At 32.2% G+C, this 11,295-nt stretch overlaps 2 protein-coding genes across 2 annotated transcripts; both read right to left on the bottom strand.

Annotated features, from left to right (window-relative positions):
- Nucleotides 1–36: 36 nt before the first annotated feature.
- Nucleotides 37–5,253, bottom strand: LOAG_16694 (hypothetical protein; the record flags this gene model as incomplete). The annotated part of the gene is made up of 18 exons (XM_003143559.2): nt 5,139–5,253; nt 4,551–4,730; nt 4,239–4,310; nt 3,926–4,147; nt 3,731–3,823; nt 3,390–3,518; nt 3,114–3,179; nt 2,853–2,966; nt 2,530–2,694; nt 2,292–2,411; nt 2,027–2,184; nt 1,711–1,858; nt 1,350–1,475; nt 1,070–1,172; nt 821–984; nt 439–636; nt 234–347; nt 37–153 (listed from the first exon to the last, which is right to left on the bottom strand). Exons 1-18 carry the CDS (start codon nt 5,235–5,237, stop codon nt 37–39), a joined length of 2,388 nt encoding a protein of 795 aa, XP_003143607.2. The 5' UTR covers nt 5,238–5,253.
- An 885-nt stretch (nt 5,254–6,138) lies between these two features.
- LOAG_16693 (gamma-aminobutyric acid receptor subunit beta) lies at nt 6,139–10,942 on the bottom strand. The gene is made up of 12 exons (XM_020449345.1): nt 10,843–10,942; nt 10,028–10,190; nt 9,760–9,864; nt 9,037–9,176; nt 8,650–8,732; nt 8,321–8,455; nt 7,869–8,068; nt 7,590–7,638; nt 7,294–7,399; nt 6,958–7,114; nt 6,455–6,598; nt 6,139–6,315 (listed from the first exon to the last, which is right to left on the bottom strand). Exons 1-12 carry the CDS (start codon nt 10,911–10,913, stop codon nt 6,232–6,234), a joined length of 1,437 nt encoding a protein of 478 aa, XP_020307154.1. The 5' UTR covers nt 10,914–10,942; the 3' UTR covers nt 6,139–6,231.
- Between the last annotated feature and the right edge of the window lie 353 nt (nt 10,943–11,295).

The following is an 11,295-nucleotide window of genomic DNA, read 5'->3' as shown; positions in this document are numbered from 1 at the left end:
AANAAAAAAAAAATAATTAAGAATTATCAAAAAGACTTACCAAAAACTTGCAACGCTGCCAAGAATATTCCTCATAACAGGATTTACGGTTTGTGATGTTTTCAGGACAAGTTCATCCAATAGTTTAATAGCATTCTTTTCATTTAGCTCATTCTAAATAAATATAACTAGCGAAAGTTTCTATACAAAAACATGAATACACAAGTTTGCACAGTATAATCGACATTTAATACCTTTTTGTGTTTTAAAATAATTTCCAGTAAGTTTGTTGCTTTTTTGAAAGTTAGTTCTCCATCTTTTTTACGCAGAGCTTGTTGAGCACATTCAATTAAAGGCAAAATAAGATCCTGTAAACCACAAAATAAGATCCTGTAAAGCATATAATTTGTTCATTGTTATTCAATTTGGAAGAAATTTAAAGAAAAAAAAAAATCATACTACTGTGTTGTATGCTCCGTCTTGATGAGATACTGCTATCAATAACAGGTCAAAACATTTAGCACGAAACTGCTGAGACTGCTCCACTAAGAATGCACTTAGAGTTCGCGAATTTTTCATCTTTTTACGAAATACAGCTGCCAGGCTTTCATCCAAGCGAAACATCGTCTCGTCACTTACTGTTGATGATAAGCTGTTCTAAAAACCATTTTTTTATGGACCGAATAGTTTGAAAGGGAATATACATTGATGGAAATTAAAGGGTACTAAAATAAAAAAAATGAAACTACGACTTTTTTGCCATTTCTCGCAGAAGATTGTCGTCAATCTTAACATAATTTCAATTTCAACCTAGTTAAGATTTTTAAGAAACTTCAGTTACCCTATCACTGTCATTATCTGAACATGCAGCAACAGAACCGAGTGCTGTTTTGAGATTATTGACAAATTCCTCATCAACTTCACTTTCCTCTTCGTCTTCCTCTTCAAATTCTGAATCATCCGTTTCTTCATCTCGGTCCATAATATCGCCATTATTATTCATTTCTGGAATGAATTACTAATACAGTCCATGCGCTTCTCTTAAGTGACAAATTCAACCTACACAAAAGTTAATATAGGTTAATCAAACCATTCTCTTCACTGGTTTGTTCAGAATCCTCATAGTCATTTTCATCATCGCTTTCGCTTGCGTCTTTTTCTAGCATTAACTCTTCATTGCTGAGGTTGATAGTCTTTAAAAAAGCAAAAAACGTTTACAGTATAATTTCAAGCATTAAATCGTTACATCCAAAAACTAATGAGCAAAACATTACCAGTTCAACACTTTTCGATGTCGAACATAGTTGACATTTTTGCATTTGAAAGTAATTTTGAAATACTCAACAATCATTAAACAATAAAATTGAAACCTCAAGAATCTGCAGAAGATTTTCTAGTTTCATCCGTGGAACGAACGAAGCAAAGACGTAATGAACGACTGGGCGATGATATCGATGGGGTCGACTCAATAAAGAAAGTAATAAATCATTCAAAATCTGAAATTTATTCGCATAAATATACAAGCATAAAGGAATAATAAAGCTAAACAATTACAGAATATTTAAAATCGTGAAAAAGAAAAATATGGTAAGGAACATTACAAAACAGTAAGGAAAAACAAATGAAGAACGGATATTAAACATATAATAAGGGATTAAAACATTTATTATAGCTGGTATCCCATTAACGACTTGCATTCAGATAAGTTTGAAATATGATCAACATATATACCGCTATACTACTATTGTCGTCGTTTCCTGTCATTTTTTCACTAATTTCTGCCGTCTCAGCAAGATCTTTTAAATATGAATGACGCTCATTCGAATCCGATGCTGCAGCTATCCAAAGTGTAAGCATATTCATAAAGACGGACAAAGTTCTGCAAAAACTTTGAAGTTGTTTGCTGCTCAAATAGAAATTTGCAATAAATGATCAAGAAAACATTATGAAGTCTTACTAATGATAAAAATCGATGACAAGAACAGCCCTCCTTTAATATACAAATTTAAAAGAATACTGATGCCGTACAAACAGTTAAAAAAATCACCCGTTAACCACAGGCAATTTAACTCTTGTATCCTGTTTTTTGATTAGTTTTTGTAACAGCTTTTTGTGCTCTTCTCTATAAATCGCAGTCACATTTCTGCCTGCCCTTACACTCACAATGAATAAGGAAGCAAGAGAAGAACAAAAAGCATTGCGTGTCTGAAATATTAAAAAGATTAAGGTATAACAAGCAAATCATTTCAAATTTATTTCCGTAATTTTAATTGTAGAAAATCAACGGTCATGTAATTAAGTCGAAAGCTTACTTCCTCTGTCCATTTTCCGTGTTTGAATAACAGTTTCAAGACATTTTCTTGGACGTTTGTGGGCCAATGTATAAATACATTCGCTATCCGTCTCAATCTCCAACCACCTTCCTTCAAGGCCTATGAAACAAATTCTTTAAATGCAGTCAACGGGAGACAAATAAAGTTTTTTATATATTCGATATTTGATTCATTGTTAAAATATGTGAATTAGAACTCGATTAAATTAATTAGTTACCACATTAACTATATCGTGGGGATCATCACGCAATTGCAGTAGAATCTTTTCCGTGATTTTAACATTTCCGCCGATGAATTCATCAAAATTTCCATTTCCAACGCGATCAAAATTGTTAAGTAATTTAGAAATGTTAGTTGATGTCCATTCTTTTGTAGCAAGCGACTAAAACAGAACGTTCTTCCCAAGACAAAAACTGCACTTTTCTTTTTAAAACAGCAGAATTGTCTTAAAAGAGCGGATGAAAGGAAAGTTAAATTATTCCTTCCGAAGAAAACTTAATTATAAAAAACTCTCATGATGAGAAAAGATACGGAAAGAACCTCTTTAAGAACTAGTAGGATAGCTTCAATCGTGGAGAACAAGAAACGAAATTCATTGCTCCTTCGTATTGATCTTATCAAGCGCACAAATTCGGAAGAAAATATAGCCATCAACTAAAGAAGAAATTTGAGAGAAATATCACAAACTGGGAATCAATAAAAGAATATTTTAGAAAAAGTGTATAGCAGTTTTAGATTGTTTGGCAAGATCAAATAATAACACAGGAAATTAGCAAAAAATTCAGTAAGCCAAAACGAAACCTCATCGGTTTCGAAATCTATTTGCTGTAGCATTGTATTAATAAACGGTAGTGCGCGAGATATAACCTGAAAGTCGTATTATACGAAGAAAAGTAATGACATCCGGTAATCGGAGACAACAAAACGCTCAGTTAATCAATACAAAGCACAAATGAAGATCAATTTGGACTTCTCCTAAAGTTCACGACGTCATTGTCAATATTTTATGTCAATATGACAACTGAAAAACAAATCTTAACCAAGTACGTTCACCATCAAATAAATGTTAATCATTACTCTGTGTAAATCGCCATGATACAACCATTTCTCGACAATTTTACAGTAAACTGTTTCGAAATTCTTCGATGCTCGTGCGAGAAGCAACAATTTTGAAATTAGTTCGTTCTCACCAGAGCCACTTGCTTTCTTAAAAACTGTTCTAATATTTACTCCTTTAAATTTTCGGTGTCCATCACAGTTAAACGGCTTGAGTGCTTTTTAAGAACTTTAATGTTTTCGTAGTGATGAAAAGCATGAAACAAGGTTTAGCACCTCAAACTAATCATTCTTCATCGATTGGTAACCGTCGACAACATTCATGACAAATAAAATACGTGAAAATAATAGTCAAAAATGACCTTTAGAATGTTTATAACCGCATCACAGTCTTTATCGGAAATATTTAATTCTCCACTGGCTGACAAAAAGGATACCTCAGTTTTCAACGCATCCTGCAGCAAATGATCACTAAGATGACAACGGTAGTAAAATTTGTAATCAGTGAATTATATTGCTTCATTATGGGAATTTTATCGTTTAAATCTTTTACTTACGCTATGCTTCTCCATAACATGCAGAGCAAAATAGAACCATTCTGAATCAAGTGAATCCAGTGGTTTCGTAACATTTTTCTTCACAAGGGGCCAAAAATCCTTTGCAAATCTCTTTTCTCGCAATTTATTCGCACACTGAGCTAATAAATTAGTTGCCGAATAAGCCAAACCACTTTGCTTTTCCACCAAGCTCATTTCTCGCCTTCCTACTTCTAATAGTGCCTAAAAAGTAACACAACTTATTTGGAAAAAAGATAAACTCATCAAGTTCAAAAGAAGACTAAGAAATGTGAGAAAGTAAAGAGATACATACGTCATTATATGCATCGCTGTTCACCATAGCCAAATGAAATAAATGTTGACCTAATAGTGAACCAGGATTTTCCTGAAATAAAATAATTTTATAGTAAAACAGTCATAAAACTAATAAAGAAATATTTGCCATACAAAATTTTTCAGGAACACTGCGCAATCGTTATTAATGAACGCAGACTATTCCGAAGAATGAACTGCATTTTTAATTTCCTTTAAAGTTGCCCCTTCCCTTAGAGTGCAATATACTCAAACGACAAAAGTCCTCTGTTAAGAAACTATTGAGTTTAAAAGAAAAATCCTGAAAACGAACCGCTTTATTTAACGGTAACTTCTGGTCAGCTAATTTGAACAACACTTCAATTGGATAATCTTTCCCAAATGAAGAAAGAATAATGGTAAGCGCATTTGTATAACCGAGACGTGCAGCAGCTCGTGATGAAGCCAGGCCGGCTACCAATCTCTCCATCAAATACGAACCATTTTGCTCAAACTGAAAAACAGTTTTCGTTTACATTCTCTCATATCCCTTTGAATGGGAACTTTAAACCTATAATTCTCTTCTGTATCACAATCTCACCAATGATTTATTATCCTGTGTACCGATCTATATCAATAAGAAGATGCGGTAAGACAAGAGATTTCGTCCTAACTCTACAACAGGTCTATCAAATCTCCATAGTAACTTTACTTTGAGAATAATAATTCTTGCCCATAAGTACAAAAAACAGGAAAAGCGAACTTGGGCATAATCCTAGTCCTCATGTTATTTTCTCATTGTCAGTGGCAAAAAAAATGGAAAGAAAATTTTGCAAAAAAGTGGAAGATAAAGGTATAGAGTTTTAAATTCTTGAGTTTGTGCAAGGAATACGGAAAACTTTAGGATTTAAGTACGACTTACTTCATCCAAAATGGCAATCACAGCATTGTGACGCCTATGCTGGTCGAAATCGGCGAGATCATAAAACTTGTCCAATAACTCCTTCGACACATTAACCATTTTATCAGCGGCTAAATTTGAATAACAATTTCGAAATCGAACAACTTTCAGCCAGTTTTGATAATTACTTGGATAGCACATTCAATTGATGTTAAGGAAAAAATTTCCACCCAATTAAGAGTAAAAAGTATACAACATCACAGCCTCCCAATCCATCCTACCTCCCAAAATACTGTGACCTCAATCTAATGGATACGCCTGCTTTTTCGCGGTCCGTCATAAATGAATCACTGAACGGTGCAATGCGTCGAGACTGCCGTTGTTTGCGCGGTGTTCTTTTTCTTTTCTTCTGTTCATTTCTGTAATTCTACTTGCAAGTGATCAGTTACGACTAAAATCCTTGAATCTCATCGGTAATTATGATGAATTTCTAATTCCTAATCTTCCAATAGGACTGCCATTTTAGGTGACCTACTCTTTCATCTTAATATTTAGCATTATAAAATTTGTCAGTGTCTTGTTTGTATCTTTCGTATTGTTATGAAATTAATTGTCACTCTGAATTGATTAATTCGTCCGTTACAGTACATTTTATCTGGAGCGAAACGCATATTATTTTTAGCCTTTGAATTGAATGAAAAAAATTTCACTACTACGCTTTAAATGATTTATTAAAATTCAAATGAATTGAGTTTTGTGTAAAGCTATTGCAGCTTTCGCTGATCTTTCAAAGTAGAATGAGGCTTGCTTGTGGGTGTGATAAGTTGATAATTTCCCACGCTACTCAAATTTTTAAACATTCTTAGGTTTGCTAGGAAAATGTTCAGCGAAGTATACTACTATGGAAAGATCATCGATGATAAAGTGATAAGCATAGAATGATTTTAATAATTCACATTGGAAACATTTATTTTGAAATCGCATTAAAATTTATAAAAAAACGTCAATCAAAATATTTGCTCTCTTATGGATAGCATTATTCCCTGAAAATTGAACGATGGAATTATGGAAAAAGTGATGCATGAAGTGGGAAACTGAGGGTACAGTAACTGTTTCACAGCAAGTCTATATTCGTAAGCTCCGTACCGCTGATGCTGTAGTAATAGAACCAGTATATTATGTTGAATACCAGGAAAATCTGAAACTGATAGTACATGAAGTTTGTGGAACTGATAATTTAATGAAATTAATAGAATGAACAGAAGAGAAAGCATTACATTTTTTTTTCGAATTCTTATTCCGGAATTTAATTATTTGTGATAATTATGGATTTTTACCAAAGGAAAAATAAATCGCGAATATTTATCGATTTTATTGGGTCGTATGACACAGAACAATATTATATATTCCTTTTTTGGGGTTTTCTTTATATGAAATGCCGATGTCGGTGATGGTGGAGGTATCGGACATTGACATTCACCCTGAATTATCCTTTCTTTATACATTTTTTAACAGTTATCGTTATTACCAGACTGGTCGAAATGGATTACAATTATTGCATTTGCTCATATCAGTTAATACTGAAAGGAATCATTCATGCTTAATGAATTTCAGGCTACAGTAGCCACTTTACCGTATTCTAGGTAGCAGTGCAGTAAGTGTAATTTGTAGATAGCTGCAGTATTTCTCGAAAATGTAAATGCCGAAATTTCAACTGTCGTATATTTGTATGTTAAGTTTAGTAATAATTTATGGCACTGAGTATCAGCTATAAAATGTGGTCGTATATTAGTAAATTTCAAACCAATATCTTTGCAAGGTATTCATTATGGATACCAACTTTTTTCAGAATTACAGGTGGTTTGATTGCGCCTCCATTGTACAGAATGGAATTTTTATCACGAGATGAATAAAATGGATGATAGAGCGGAATTATAGTGTCCTCTGTTCTTGATGGCATAGTATAGAAGCAGGCTGATAATGCACTTGGTAACTTCCTTAAAAATAATCGCAGTCATTATTGCAAGTTAATTAGATTGTTCAAATCATTTTTGGGGCAAGTTCGAAGTCGAAAAAAAAGGATGAGAGTATCCTTTTACTAAATCTTGAATTATTGCGAGTTTCAAAGAGAGAAAAACAATAACAAAACAGATTTGAATAAGAAAGTAAGACTTGCCTACACATATCCATTTGCTTCCTTTCGTTCAATTTTATTCTTTTACTGATATATCCAACGGCAGCAAATTCAAGTAATGAACTGAATACCATAATGAATGATACACCTAAAAATTGTTCATTAATTCGGATATTATGGAGTAATTGTTTCTATCAGAATCCTCTTTCTTGTTTGATAATGACCCTACTGTATGAGAATGACCCTCTGCTATATATTGAAGTGGGAAATTTTTACTTAAATAATGGAACGAACGATTTTCTTTTGTGCACCAATGAATTTTCATGTATATGACTAACCGAGAAATATGTCGATGCTTTTAACGTAAGAAACTTTCGGCATTGAGGCCTGTAATTTCATCATTTTAAAATCAAACAAAGAATAAAATTAGTCAGCGAGTGATTCGATTGCTTTTTTAATCAATCTCGGTATTGAGAAGAATAATATTTCAGGAAAGAATGTACTCGAAGGACAATAAAATTTATATTTCGAACTGATTAATTTTATAAATTTTATGGACTAATCCTGATAAGATTAGAATTTAATGAACACGGTCGCAGAGAAGATGGAAATCTAACATTTGTAGTTGCGGTAAGTGTAGTCATAGTAAGTATGGTAAGTACACTAAGCGCTACTCGTGCTGGAGTTGCATCACGGTTGAGCCAGAAAGATACCCACGATATGATAACGATCAAAATTGAGGGTAAATAAACTTGAATTATGTAGAATCCTATATTTCGCTTGAAAAGAAATGTGCAGGTTAGACGTGAGTAGTTGCCTGAAATTTTAAATGTTAGACATGAGTTCCCTGAAATTTAGTTGGAAAGTAAATAACTAGTAAAATAAAACAACTCGGGGAGACTTTAACATACGCGAAAATTTGACAAGCAGTTATAAGAATTTAAAATATGCGGACAGACAAAATATTTTGTAAATGAAATATGAAATCGTATACTTTCCCTTGAGAATGCTCTTTAGTCTTTATATTTCTAAATTTTGCAAATTTTTAAGGAAGAATTCTATGCTTCACCAGAAACTAAGGCAACATTTCGTGATGCAACTTGTATATCGATGAGTACAAACTGAGGCAATTCAAATTCTGATTTCGATACTGGATTTTTCGAGTTATTGAAAAAGTAAACAATATCTAATACGCTGTATCCATCTGCAACACATACTCTCGTTAGTGGTTCCTATATTCATAAGTTTAATGTTGAATGACATAATCTATTATTAACTACGCTGAAAGGTATTGCTGAATTCGTCAAGGTCAAAAATGTTCATTATAATTTCGCAAGAGTTAAGATTTTTGAACTTGTTCTTACTTATGGTGCAATAAAATTAAGGAATTCAACTAACAGCTTTCAATTTCAAGTTTGCATTTCTGGGAATCCATAGGGAATAACTGAAGTTCCATGTTACATATAGCTGTAACAGTTAGCCTGTAAGCATGTGAATCAAAATTTCTATTAAATTTTATTAAATTCTATGAATTCTTTCACATTCTATAAAATCAAGCTACCAAATTTTGTTGAACGATATTTCATAGGTACCTATGCGATTTGGTGCTTTGAAAAGTGCTTCTCAATTATTTAATTATCCGTTCATTAAGGTTTTTAATCACTCAATGTCCTTACTTTTATCGTTTCAAATCCTTTATTTCAAATTTTCCTCGTATTAATTCTTCCCTTCTTCAAATTTGATATTGAGATTGAATGTTTCCATCAGTTTTAAAAAGAAACAAACCTCTGACTGGTAAATACGTTGCCGTTTGGATAGATGCGCAAGAATGAATTATGCGTTGTAGTTACGTGAAAGTATGACCTCTTCTCATTCGGGAAAAATGTATCTGGTTTCCATAATTTCTGTAGATAATCTACGCCAACCTAAATATATTATTCACTTTGTTAAATGGAGTATTTCATTATCACTATCATTGTCAGTTTCAAGTATGTAGATTCTTTGACTTCATTTCAATCTAGGGAACGCTGTCGTATTTCACTACTTCAACGAATAAAATATGTTGTGGATATGAGTAGTTGATTACTTTTTCACCTTGCTGAAAATTGGCTTCGTTGAATTATTTTGGATTATTCTTATTTAAAAATTTCGTGATATTAAAAAAAAACACTATTGATTTTCTAGCCTAGGATACGATGGCACATATATCGGTAAAGGTCAAGTCTTGAGTAGAGAATTACCATAATATGATAGATGGCCTGTTTGTATATGCTTTGTATGCTTCTGGAATGAACTCTATCTGGCATATACTGGTGTTTCAATGAAACTCGAGAATAATTTATTGTTGATGAATGTGCCTGGCAGTTACAGCTTTTCGATTCTTTATTGAAACATCATTTTAGTCACGGTATTATTTTAAAATCTGTTAATGAAATAAATTTTAATTATTCTTTCTAACTTTACATTAACTAATTGTAAAATTATCAAAATTATGGCAAAAATTTTAACCGTTAATGAATCAATGTTATTTTCGAAGATACCATACAGGTAATGGCTAAATGCAAGGCGTGGGTCATTCCAAGTTTGCCTCAAATAAAAATCGATCGTAAAGTCCTGAAAACAAAAATCGATTGCTTACAAAATATTGAAAAGAGGCCATAAAAATATTTTAAAAACAAAAAAGGAACCCTCGAACTTTAAATATTCATTAGATTGTAGGAGATGACGTCAGGAAATAATATTACTCTTATCATTATCATATCTAACATATACATACCATATCAACTTCGGATATTGCACTAACGCTTGACACATGTAACGTAATACCAACGTTTACCGGTTCTTCACCATGTTTTGGCCTTAGACGTCTATCATAAGTATTATTATCGATAAGGACGTCTAATATTTCTGAGATTTTTCTGGTCTGCGGATCATATTCACTAAAAAATCCCATTCATTTTTAACAAATATGACTCGTGGGAAAGTTCTCAAGGCCCATCAGTTGTCATGTAACCAGTTTGTTTTCCAATAAACCTATGCTCAATTAATGCCTCAGCCATTAATTCAGCATAGGTTTATTGAAAATGTGTCTGTCTGTGTCTGTTATGTGTGTGTTATTGTGTCAACTGATCTGTACAAATGATGAATTAGGTACCAAAAGCATCTAATTCCAATAGAATTGAATTATTGATCCATAGAGTTTTTATGTTCAATGTGAAATTAAATTGCTGAGAAAGAATGCAGAAAGAAAACTACAAAATCTAAAAGTAACCGAGAGAAAAAACCTTATTTCAATTGTTTGTAATTAAATTACAACTACACTTACAAATAAAGATAGTAATGAATATATATGTATAACAAATAGATTAATAGATTTTTCTTTTCTTGCCATCAGCAAATTTTCTTTGAAAACTTTTCTTCCTTTCCAATTATCCACTTTCTGTATTGGTTTCCTTTTCCTTCTTTTCTTTTTTTTATTGTGAGAAAATTACTAATGATGTTGGAATAAAATATGTTAGTAGAGCAACTTGAAGTGGAGTACGATATTGAAGTAATTTAGAAATAAAGGTGAACAAAAGGAAAAAAACGAACTCTTCAAGAAGTCGAAATGCTTTCATCGTATAAAACAAAGCAATCAATAATATTACTATGGTAGATCCCATTAAGTTGTCCAGTAATTATCTAAAATTTCAAATTTCAAACAAATTATTTGCTCAAAATTTACCGGCAGTGATATTTTTGTTTCGTTTTTTTTTTGGTGATATTTTGCAAACAGATTTTTAATATTTAGATTTTCATCTCATGTTTTCATATTTTTTTGAACTTATGGTTATTTGTTACCAACTAAAATGTTTGTCCGGAAATACCATAAATTCAAGAAAATTCATAGTATCTCGAAAAACTCAAGGCAATATGTGAAATATTTACCTTCCATTAAATGAATGAAAGTGTTAACAACGAAATACCTTGCAGCTTTGTAGCCTAAATCGATGGAGTTTTAAATGCATTTGGATATTATTTTATATGAATTAGTAAACAAAATGA

The sequence above is a fragment of the Loa loa genome, assembly GCF_000183805.2.
Source record: "Loa loa unplaced genomic scaffold supercont3.13, whole genome shotgun sequence".
Lineage (NCBI taxonomy): Eukaryota > Metazoa > Nematoda > Chromadorea > Rhabditida > Onchocercidae > Loa > Loa loa.
This window is presented reverse-complemented; position numbering and strand designations above follow the sequence as displayed.